Below are 12,778 nucleotides of genomic sequence, written 5' to 3' on the forward strand. Positions count from 1 at the left end.
CATCCATTCGTGCATGTGTGTCTTGACCAGTTACAGAAGCAAACTTTGTACACACATGCAAGGGAATCAGTATGGAGAAATATTTGAATGACAGAGTCCAGAGCGCAAGCCCTGGGGAAAGGCCTCCCCTCCCGAAGAGATTCCATCTGAGAGTTCAACCAGACAGAAAAATGTTAGAAAAAAATGAAACTGTGCCATTTTCACCCAGGCAGCTTTAATGTTTTGCACATTCAAATCTTAAATCCTACAATTTGAAGAGACCAGAGCCTCCTGACTAGAAACCTAACACAGAATGGAAAACATATGTGTCTTCAAAACGCTTTTTGTCTCTCCACTTCCAGGAACTTGCTGCACTTTTTGTTCAGTAACAGTACTTGTGCTTACCTGGTTTAAGCAAAACCACGAATAAAAGAGGACATTCTGCTTCCAAACAGAATCCATCAGCTAGAAAGTGATAATCCACCTGAATTAAGTATTGTCATTACCAATTCTCCAGCCCACATGTGTGAGGAGGATTTAAGGCTCCAGGCTGTAGATTCAGTACCGTACAAATTTGGAAGTGGTAGAAAGAGACATCGCAATTGCTGGAACACTCCGCTGGTAAGAAAGAAACTAAACAGTTCCACCATGAAGAAAGTGATTGATCTTGAGCAGAAATTAGAAGAGTTACTCTGTGTTCCTTTAGTTGGTTGAAGGATTCTGACTCACGAATGGATGAGTAGAAGAGAAGCAACTTTGACTCAAGTTTTATGAGAGAATAAAGATGATTGCACTAGAGACTCACAACAGAGAATTGTGCCATTCATATTTAAATTCTAGGAAATCCCAGTCCTCTCCTAATTTCTACTACAATAAGAAAAGAAAGTATCATCAGTCTTATACCACCACATTTTAAGAATTTGAATTTCTTTTTACCCACTTACAGTTCACACTGCAGCTGCACAGACCTCAACTGAGATGGCCACCTCTGCTTCTCAAAAACATTATCTCATAGTATGCAAGTTGTCCTGGCACAGTTTGATCCCAAATCGTCCATGGGCCTCAAGTTCAGTATTGAGACCTCATTTCCCAGTAGTAGTCTGCGAATTATCAAATAACGAAGACAGGCATAACAAAAAGGTGCAATGTACTCGTCAGCATTTGGCTTCCTGAGGATGCAGATCATGTGCACGTTCCACGGGCAACGAGAACTCTCAGTACTGCTTCCCCTTTGCAGGCCACGCACACTGAGTTCCAGCACTCCCAGAGTTCCCGGGTTTCAGTTCAGTGAAGCCAGCTGCGTGCTGGCAGAGATGTTGGGAACTTCATCGCAAAAAGCACAATTTGCCTCCAACCCAGATCAACCATGTTTTCTTCAAGTCCCGAGGTCTGTCCAATATTGTGTGGGTTTCCAAAATTTCACGGCAGCAGTATTAATAATTAAATGGCACAATCTGCTAAGGGAAATTGTGTCCGTAGGGCATGGAACAATTCACCATGACAGCTGCATTAAATAAATGAACAAAGAATATTTTTTCTTCTGGTAACAATACATTTGTTTAGGTGGCAACAAGCTGTCCCCCATAGGCTGAAATACTTCATCCCTTTGAAAAGGACTCTTGCAATGCTCCAATGATGTCAAAATCTCAACTTAGGAAAAACTGATTTTGGCTGGCCAGGTCATACTCTTCTCTCTCATTTAAAAGCACACTAATGACAGACTATTCTTCTGCAGGAAGCATACTTTCTAATGTGACTTGCAAATCATGATTCTTCATAATTTTTAACCATTCAAGTGGATTAGATGCCGTTTTTTTGGGGATAGGTTAATATATTTATTTCAGTGTAGTATACAACTCTGCTTTTCCAACTCAAATCCTTTCATGAAAGCTATTACTGAAATCCTACTCAGGATTCTCCACAATACCCAAATGGTTGCTCAGAGATTAAAAGGCTTCAGAAAATAGATAAAACAAGGCCTTACAAACAGACAGTAACAGCTATGTATTTTGTTTACCAACAGATAGGCAAGAAACAATTAACGGACAGTGTTTGCAAGGATGACTGAAGCGAAATCCAGAAAATACCAAACCCAACCCGATGGGTGAAAAGTGAAACACTGACTTGTACCAACACCAATTCTTGCATTCTAAAGACGAAACTGATCACGCAAGGTAAGTTGTTTATCTATGTTGATGTGATCATTTAAGAACAAGAAAATCATGACATTTTCAGAACTGATATAATATTCTATGCTATATCTTCACTCTTTCATACTGTGGCCAGACCATCATGCTTAATGAGCCATCCTATAGTAAACCACAAGGCAACTGAAGACGACAACTAAGCTCTATTCACATAGCAGCAGCATGTCTTGGGTTGCACATTCCCTTGCAGAAAGCACATGTACTTCTACCGTGAGACCGGTCATTTCAATACTCTTAAAACAGGAGATGGTCTTGAGAAAAACAAGTGTCATAAGAAACTGTAACTCACAGAAAATACTGTTTTAACAGTCAACTTTGCTCAAGAGGTATCAGCTTCATTCTGCAGCAACTGATGATTTTGTCAGAGTTGTATTTTTAAATGTGATGCACTGCACAGGAACAATCCAACATAGGGTGAACACAACTGCATGCACGGTCAGAGACGGATCATTATCTGAGAGTGCTGGATGCTTATTTTCCTATTTAGCCAGAAATAAAAGTGGGTATTCTTTCTGTTTAGCACTGTGAAAAATTACATTGCCAATATTAGTGAGCAGATGATGAGAAAAACCAAATCAGGATCAAAACTCACTGGATTCTGTAGTGAAGGATTTTCTAGACAAAAGCAAAATCACTAATCACCAACCTCTGACTATGAGCCAAGCATGGGGCTACCTAGCTATTCCCAGTTCTGTGAGCAGCAATGATGAATTTTTCCTTTTTGCTCAATTTCTTCATTCACTGAAGGATCAGAGTATGTAGCACCTGTTACAGGTTGTAGCTCTGGCATAAGCTATTTTTTTTGAGAGCCACTTCCCATCAAGCAGATGAAGACTGACCTGCTGAACATTCAACTGAAACAAACAGCAAAGATTATGGAATGATATTTCTGTACTACAGGAATGGAAAAGCTCTGAACTTCAGGGAACCAGGAAAACAAGAACAACAAAATAAACCATGCCCTTCAGCCTGTTCTGATCAGTCTGCAACAGCCTGTTTTTATAATGGAAGTTTTGTCCTGAACTTGATGATTGATACATTTTTCTCTCTGTTCTCATCAGAGTAATGTACAACTCCACGTGTATTCTCTGCTCATCTCTCTCTAATTCTATGTGCACCATAAACAGTGTGACTTCTTTGGGTGTTATCTGCTGAAATGATTTTCAAAATTGTTAAAAACAGAAAACAATACTATCAATTCTGTCACACGCTATCCATTTGCATGCTCCAGAATTATTTAGCCTAGAAAAGAAAATATTAGAAACAGATCTGGTTCAGGCGTATTACCGAAAATACAGATAAAACCGTTATCAGTTCTTAAAATCCAAGAAACAGCATCAACTTAAAACAATGGCATGCCACAAGAATTCCAGTCTTGTTATGGACAACTGAGGATAGACTGAAACCCCTTTTACACGTACCTGAGAGAGCAACTTCTCCGAAGCAAAGCTCGTCTGATTTCCACAGCAATACACAATATGATTTCTTGTTAACTAGTAGTTGCCCTTTGTCAACAATTTGTGGTCAGAATTCAAAAAGTACTCAGCAACATTTAAAAAAGAAAGTATATATGCTACATAATAATATGTGTATGCAGAAAGTGCATATTTATTATTTTCCATTTAAAAAAAAAATCGCTGCATTCAGGGAGCTTGATTTTCTTGTATTAAACACATTCAAGGCATAACACAAGGTCAGGTCCTCCCCTTGTTTATCAAAGAGCTTTCAATCATGCACCACAGACAAGGCTGAGAAACATCCAATAAACCAAAATATTAGAATGGCAAACAAAACCACCCATTAGCACCATGGCTCTCCTTTAACAGCATAAACTACCACTACACCAGAACTATTCAATTTACCAACCTAGACACAAACTGCCATGTAATTGCTCAGCAGAGCAACACAGAAGAGCAGGAAAGGAAATCTAGGACTTCATTTTCTTCCCCCAGAAAGATCAAGAGAAAAAAAATTCAATTCACCAGTAAAACAGCAGTTACTTTCAGATTTAAACACCATGCACGGTTACAACATTGATAACATTTGCTTCAAAACCTGAGAGGACAAAAGAAATTTTTCACCAGGAAACCTCTGATGCTGTGCAGAGGTGATGTACCAGCACCTGTGAACAATCTGTGCCACGTTTAATAGTGTGGACTAGTATTCATTTATCATTTTTAGCAAGCTAAACACTCTTAGTAGAATAATAGGAGAGTATTAACTTCTGGTCTTTGTTGCTTCTTTTAATGATGTTTCTCTCTGACACAGTAGACGTATGAATGGAATGAAACACCCTGACGGGGATCAGCATTGACTAAAAGACATAGTACGACCAAAAAGAGTTTCCTAGGCTGCCCTCCAGAGAACTCCATAGTACCTCTTTTCAAATTAAGCATTACAGAAGTGTTTTTCGTACATTACTACCTTGAGTATTTCAGAGCCATCCAACAGTATTTATACTCATGTAGTAATGGAAATTTGACATAACTGAGAAACTAGGATCCAGCAAATAATGATCACTCCTGCTCTCCGGGAAGAAAGAGAATGGTGTGACTCCTAAAGGCCAACAAAATCTGGGGCCTTGAGGGAGCCATCTATGAGAAGAAGAGCAGGTGATACACCTAGAAGACAGGACACATTCCAGAGTATGAGCACAGCACCTCTTCCAGGTAAGGATGGTTCTGAGCACTGTCAACATGTGAACACAGACCACATTTAAAACATCAAACAAAAACCATGCTATATGGTCCACCAAGAACACTGAGTTTCTAGTGAAATTTATTGTTCTGCTTCCTAATACAATAAGCTACAAGGTACATACAGTATAAAACGAGAACAGCCACAAAGCAAAGGTGATAAACATTCTGTGACAGTACAGTGGAGGTAACATCTGTCTAATCCTTCCACTTTATCCCACAAACAGCAGCTAAAACTACTGGCCCTCTCCCCACCCCCACCCCCCAAATATTAAAAAGTAAACTGTTTCCCTCACTTAGGAGCACTGGGATTTTTTTTTTTTTTTATTTGAGGGAACTGGTGCTGAAACTAAAGTAACAAAAGAAAAACTGTGAAGGTGGGAGTGACATGACCCATGCAAGATGCCCATGACACCTCGGTTCCTTCTCCTCAGAGCAAATGGCCTGTAAAGAAAGGAAAAGTTTGTTACACCAAGTAAAACAGCAATTAAGGGGGTCAGAGTTAAGATACAGTAAGCAAAATCTGAACTAGACAGGACTAGGCACACAGCTAAACTACGCTTTTAATGAAAACAATCTTCCCGTTCACAAGGTTTGGAGATTGATAGCTGACAATCTTTCACCTTTTATTTTTAGATGCTATTCAGGAGGGTGCACATTCACACAGGCACAGCTGACACCTATTATACAAGGCTCCAAGTCAAATAATCTTGTCTGGGAGAACGCTAAGAATGACATGAAGTGCAACCTCAACTCTTAAAAAACCCTAGAAAGTGTCAAGGCTATAAACATGCAGGGTGATTGAATACTTACCTTAAAGGCACAAAATTCCATTTAACCACTTTTTCATATATACTTGGTGCGGTTGAGGGCTCTCTCAGCAAGATGACCACTTTCATCTGTTATCTTCTCCCAATCTGTTTGTCCAACAACAAAACCAATGGCCCTTTTCCTGTCTGCATCTTTTTTTTCTTCTAGATCTGCCCACCGCACCTACAGAGAACATACTATCAGTAGGACGATCTCTTAAGAAATCCCGAGACACATCTAGGCTTTCCACTGCAGATGAGAGAATCCTAATTTGTACTCATTTTCATTCTAACAGGTCAGTATTAATTTATTTTTTGATGGGTAAAGATGAACACTACACAAATTATGTTATTTTAACAGGTGTTCTGTGGCACAGAAGGAAGGTACAGATGATTAGCCTTTTCCATTTCAATGCTAGAATTCTGAGAGCTGAAGTGTAATTTCTACAATTATTTCTCTGTTCAAAGCAATGCTTTCTGCAGGAAGAATTATAAAAAATTCACTTAGTGTCTTCATTTTCTGCACAACCTGTCTTTCAATTGCACAATGGAAACATCTAGAAGACAACTATGAAACTACAGAAAGACAGAAACTACAGAAAGTGATGAATGAGTGAATTAGGGACAGTTTTCTTCTCTATCTTCTGTGATACATTTCTATTTAAATCTTTCCACTGTTTCTTTACACTAAATAATTTCTTCATGCATTACCTCTATGATTTTTTGCCCTGTTTTTCACAATGGCATTTGAAGATGTAGCAATTTGTGTTCAGAACAGAACTACATATAAAGTAGTTGAAACCACCTTCTTAAAACCATCTGCCAAGCTTTATGCAAGGTATATAGGAAGGTAATGTCTACAAGATTTAATTGACACAAAATATACATAGCTGATATTTTCCTCAGCTGAATCTTTTTGAAAAGAAGAACAGCATACTGTTTCTTTGCCTACTTATTACAAAATGTAACAAAAGAATAGCTTAATAAAGTCATCATCTTGTCTTGGAATTTGCACTGTATATCACACTCACTCATCACAAAACATACAGCATAAGGAAAGGACTCTACAGGTTGCTCTGAAACAAAGTGCATTAATCATCTTCCCCAGCAAGAAATGGAACGTGATTCCATGCTCAATCTCAAAAGCCATACCATGCATAGTTAACTTTATTATCTACAATTCCTCACTTTGTTATAATCGATCTGTTTACCTCTGGAAGACCCTACTCTCAAGAACATTCTCTTACAGAATCTAATGCAACAGCAAAATGAGAAGTGAGTCAGTGAAACTGCCATATTTATAGACAATGAATGACTTGATACAAACTCTTTTTCACAGAGGCTGTTAAATGGTCACATACAGGCAGTAAGTCATTTGAAAATTTATTACCCTTTTCTTTCCAGGTTCAGAAGCACGTGTATCATAGTCATCTGGAAGCTGCAGATAATCTTCCATCCTGCTGGCAATTGCTTCCCAGTCACGTTTCCTTTTAGCGCCAGTCCGCAAACCATCCAGCTTGTCTGAGAACAAACACAGAGCCTCAGAGTTAAAGGAGAACTTTTCTATTATTCACACAAACAAGACGAGAGCGGAAAAAATTTCAAAAGAATGAGCAGCAGAACTTGTACATCCAGCTTGTCTTGACACGTGGAATGATGAGTTGAAATAAACTAGAGAAGACTCAACACCATTTTCAAGTTTTATTGATTTTTCACATTAACTGTGTGCCAATAACACTCAGTCTTGTTATTTGTATGAGGGAGAAAAGCTTGTTCTTCTGGATGCTCGTACTATATGGAGTCTGCCCTTGTAGGTACAATAGAGCCACCAATAGCTAGGAATCACAGATCCACCTGCTCTGTATTTGAACACAATACTAAAGCTGTAGCATTTTTCCGAAATTTTGGCTTTAACACTGTGTCAAACATGGCATACGTGCAGTAACAGCGAACAAGTGACGATCATATAATTTAATGCAAAGACAAGTTTTTGAGAAACTGTTTCTGCTAAACAAAAAGCTCCTTTGAATCCATGATTCCCCTCTTTCTCTCCCCACAAGGAAAACACGCTCAAAAAATCCTCCTGGACTGGAAAAAGAAGATCTCAGAATCTTTTGTTTCATGGTGTAAGAGGTCAGTCACAAATATTTGAGCAGTATGTTTGTCCAACAGTCATCATTTTCTTCTTTTTCTTATTGAACTGATAAGGCATGTGGAAAAACAATTCCATCCCTAGGTTCTAAAATTTGTTCCTCTTTGGACACTTATTTTCAGTGAAAAAACAACACCTTCTTGAAATTATATGGCAAACTGTTTTTGGAAAGGAGATGCAGTATCCTTTGTAAGATTACGAACAACAAAGCATGAAAATAAAAAACAGCTTTACAAGTCAAAGGAAATCCTAGTACTTTTGTTGATGGATGCTACCATTCTGTAAGCCAACAATTAAATATATGCAGAAGGAATACTAAGCTTGGCCATTATATTCTGTACACCATTTCCAGCGACATAAGTCACATTGTTTCAGAAGTCACTGATGTAATTAAATTCACCCACAAAGGCCTCAGAAATAAACCCAATACAAAGCAGAGTATTTTCTGGATAGCAGAAGAGGATGTACAAAGGTATGTATTTAAAGAAGCTCAGTTCAGAGATGAGGTTTTTTACTTAGTATGAGAGAGACAAGAGCAACAACGGAGATAATGTGAGGCAATGGCAATGTAGACATCCTAGTGTAATTCAAATGCTGTAAACTAATTAAGTAATTTCTCCCTCATACAACTTGAAAATTGTTAAAGACTCCAGCTTTGCCCCATTTCCCTGGAACAGATACAGAATTTCTTGTAAGAAAACATTTTAATCCCCGTCTGCCTTTAAAAAAAGCCAACAGTTAAGAAAAGTGTGCAGAATATTTGTATCTGTTACATGATATCTTGTTACACAATTCAGTTCTTCTTTTTCTCTAAGTTAAATCTGCCAAATTTGAAGCTCAATCTCCACAGAAAGATGGCTCTCCTTCTAGAAGACAAAATGGATTCATACGATATTTCTCTGTTACTCCAGCACATAACGTACTTGCACTATTTCTCAGTGTTACTCTCAGATCGACCAGAGCAGATCATTTGTTGCATAAGGGTTTCCAGAAAAAAAATGACATTGAACCAGAGAAGCAAACAAGCCGAGGAGGATTTTGGAACATGAAGAACTGAAAATTCAGGAGCTCTCTGTTGGCAAGTACATTTACATAGACATTTTCCTGTTGGAAGGCAACATGCTACAATGTAAGCTCTTCTCATTACCGTTGTGGAAGGAAGAGTTCAGTCTCCCACTCCCTGCTGCACACAGACCAGCTGAAAACAGCGCCAAGAAATGCGTAACTCAAACATCAACACAGGAGTTTGGGAGGTACTCAGAGTATGAGGTTCCCCCTCTGTCCCTTTTTGTTACTGTTACACAGAATTTATTTTAAAAGGTTATCTCTTTCCATGTTGGAAGTTGGATTGACGTTCCAGAGGGATCCGCTTCCAGGCGTACCATTGTGGTTCAACATACATGAGCCGTGCAGTAGCCGCACTACAGAAATGTCAAAAGCCTACCACAAAGCATTATTTCAGAGTATTCTTTTCTGAAAATGAGACATGGTGTCATTTTGTAACAATGGTGCTTGTGAATATTTATGGCAGATGACTATTTAGTGTTAAACTATCAAACATCATTTTATCATTTCAATTTTAAAAACAATGAAGCAACAGCACTTCTGAAAACCCATAGAACTTAAAAACTCACCTTTCAAATTTTAATAATAAAGTATCTGAAAGAAACTGACTTAATTTGCTCCTTCAAAAGCTAAATGAATCAATCAGCTGATTTTTTGCCCTTCTTATACAAAACCCACAAAGTTTTAAGTAAAATGTTACTTGCATTCCAGAGCATATTTTACATCAGTATCAAAGCTTCAATTATGCCAGAGCTCATTTCCCCTTTCCTGAAAGTTTGTAGAACTCACCAGTAAGTCACACTTTGAAACAGAGTATTGCACTAAACACTTAGAATATAGTCAATTTTAAAAAATGTGAGTCAGTTTCTGTAAATTTAAATACAAGAACCCATGTGCACTATGCACTGAGACAGACCAGTGATTACACCTTAGAGCAAAAATGTGGCCGTGCACTCATAACACATAAGGAAATGATATACCACACACATAGTGGGCGGAATGCATCATCCCTGCCAAAGTAAATCTGAACTAAAGCAAGAGCTCTTGGGTGATTGTCACAAGTCAGCGTTGTAGCTAAAGAACTCAAATTTTTCAGAACTTTTCTGAGGCTTATTACAACGGCTTTCCTATAACAACATTTACCCAGAAAGAAAACAAAAAAGGAAAGCAAGACTTACAGTGCTGGTTTTGGATTCTGCATTGATATAACTTCTGCAAACATGTACCCTCTGGGACTAACACAATGAACCCAATGGGCAGGCAGCTCCCAGGAAATAACTCAACTTTGGGATAACAAATGCATACCACAGTTCACACGTCTTTCAGGAAATAATTTTAATTGGTTATCTACAATGAAGTCTTATTGTGAATTAAATATACTAATTCTTACTTGCAGACTGCAAGTGCTTATAATGCATAATTGAGCTAAATGTTGTCTGCCCTTGCAGAGCCATTTTTCAAAGAAATAGCATTCATTACATAGAAATGCCTGGCTTTTTTTTTTGTTTTCAAGTGTACGTTCTGTCAGAATTTACTTTTAGTCTATACTTCTATATATTTATAAAAAATAAAGTGTAGTTATAAAAGTAAAATTGTGAATACAGATTTAATATAAAGACCTCAGCATCTGTGTCTTGCAGCATGCTAACATCCAGTTTGCTAATCGAGTTTGACTGTTAAAGGATTATTGCAACAGCCTTGCAAATAACTCATTTTAGCGTAAAATTCAGTCTGCTGCTCGCTCCCCATTTTACATTTGAATGGAAACGGTATAAAAAACCTGCGTTTTACATTACGGAGTTTTCATATGGAGAGAAATGCACCATACTTGTTTCTATTTGATAGCAGTATTTGATCATGAGAGAGGTAAATTTTGAAAGCTATCTGTAAATTTCTGCTGCAGTCACAGTCTCCACATTGCTAGAAACCACACATAAAACTTAAATATTTTTAGAACACACTTTAGATTCCTGTGATATTTGCAAAATGCACGACATGACTTAAGGTTCACTGTATGCAGCACAATGCATCTGTTCCTACTACTTGGTATTTAAAGAAGTCTATGTTATTTGGAATACAACACAACACATCAGAGCGTTCTTCAAGAATCCAACTTTTCAGTACTATGACTTCGTAAATAATTGGGAAAAAATAATTATAAACCCAAGAAATAAGATATTAAAACAATCAACTCTTATAACAAAAGTTCAGAACAATCCTGAATTGATTCTGTCTTTAGCTGCCTAAGTGTTTGATCTACTGGAATCACTGAGTACAAGGTTCTTCCAGTGGTACAGCAGGTGCCACAACATCAATACATTCCATGAATATTTAAGTGACTTAAAAGAGGGCACAGCAGCAGAAGAGATGGTGCAGCTAAGCAGTCAACAGCAAAAGGTAAAAGGCTGGTCTATGTAAGCCAGGAATTCTAATGTTATTTCTATGGCGCAGTTGTGATTTTGGTTATTGGAAAGTAATGATACGCAGGGCTGTTCCACATGTGCAGAAGCAAACCTCATAATGCTAAGACATGCTGCATCCAATTCAGATATTTGTTACTTCTCATAGACATGACAGAAAATAGGAGTTTTATGCAGATTGCATTGTTAAGATCTTCACTTAGAACCATTACTGTTCAGTAAAAAAAGAACAAACAAACAAACCCAAGAAATTGATCATAATTACTAGAAAGCCCTTTCCATATGTACACCCTTCCAGCATAGCCATGGTGCATGCATTTCAGCCTGAAAGTTGCTTTTGACTTTGACAGAAACCTAATATTAGTGCTTATGTCTAAGAGAACCAGCAGCACTAAACAGAACAAAACGTGCAGCAGAAAGGGTACCCTTGTGCTCTTGGAAGGTCCATTTTGTATCCTATTAAGAAGAATTCTAGTACTCTTCTGGAACTGAAAAGCATAATGACCTTTTATTTTTTAACACCTAAGCTGTTGAAAGATACACTGGAACTTAATCATTTAGAACCAGCTTCAAAGCATGCCACTATTTTGTCCGCACACATGCCAATTTTGGAGAGTGAGAAACATCTTCAGTACAATTAGCTAGCAGGCATGTTTCCAAGAAAGTATGAAGTTACTGATGACATTTAGGCTTGAAAAAAAGGTGTGCAGTATGAACGAGAATGCAGTGCAATGTAAGTTGACTCTTTGCTTTTTATAATACAGAAGAGATGAATAAACAATAGAAATACTGCTTTTTTTAGAATTTTAGAGCAAAATACTTTCTTTGACCAGATGGAAGAACAATTAGTGAGTATATAAACCAGTGATGGTTAGAAAGTCATAACTCCCTTGCCTCTGGCAGAAGACAAATTCCTTTCTGCATAGGTGCTTTTGCAGTTTCAGAGATGTGCGACAGCAATACATCTGTCTTTGGTAAGGAGGCACAGTAAAAATGAAAATTCAGGTTTTGCAAACATCATCAGATACCAACTATAAGAAACAGGAAAAAATAAATACCCACCTAGCTTTGCCTCAGAAGTGTCCATCTCCCATTTGCTTTTCGGAATGTAACCCTAAATCATACACAGAGAGAAGCTCGGAGGATTAGAGAGAGACACACATGCATATCACTTTTGAACTGGAAACAGCATTAAAATGCTAGCTTAAGATATTTCTTTTTGTAAGGAACAATTCTTGTTATCAGATGAAGGAAACAAATTACTCGGTATTTCAGAACTTCTGCATCCACTTCCCATTCAGTGATTTTAGTAGCTCTCGCAAATCACTACAAGAGCACTGCCCTCTGCAAACACAGAACTCCAGAATGAGTCCAGCAGACAGTGATGGCGTTGGGTGCACAGTTACTATATTATCTTATCCCAGGTGGTAAAGTTATTGCAACACAACTT

The 12,778-nt window shown here is 37.9% G+C and overlaps 1 protein-coding gene across 6 annotated transcripts in view; it reads right to left on the reverse strand.

Annotated features, from left to right (window-relative positions):
- Window positions 1-4,947: 4,947 nt before the first annotated feature.
- YLPM1 (YLP motif containing 1) overlaps window positions 4,948-12,778 on the reverse strand; it is a 39,595-nt gene continuing 31,764 nt past the window's right edge. For 5 of the 6 annotated variants that reach the window (XM_082057510.1, XM_082057508.1, XM_082057507.1 and 2 more), the window contains 4 exons: window positions 12,391-12,442; window positions 7,082-7,212; window positions 5,696-5,875; window positions 4,948-5,326 (listed from right to left, as the gene is read on the reverse strand). In XM_082057510.1, the coding sequence (XP_081913636.1) occupies window positions 5,729-5,875; window positions 7,082-7,212; window positions 12,391-12,442 (330 nt within the window). In that variant the 3' untranslated portion in view covers window positions 4,948-5,326; window positions 5,696-5,728. Of the gene's footprint in view, window positions 5,327-5,695; window positions 5,876-7,081; window positions 7,213-12,390; window positions 12,443-12,778 lie in introns of those variants that run through there. The other variant, XM_082057509.1, reaches the window with a different exon arrangement.

This window comes from Streptopelia decaocto (assembly GCF_964273445.1).
Source record: "Streptopelia decaocto genome assembly, chromosome: 7".
Lineage (NCBI taxonomy): Eukaryota > Metazoa > Chordata > Aves > Columbiformes > Columbidae > Streptopelia > Streptopelia decaocto.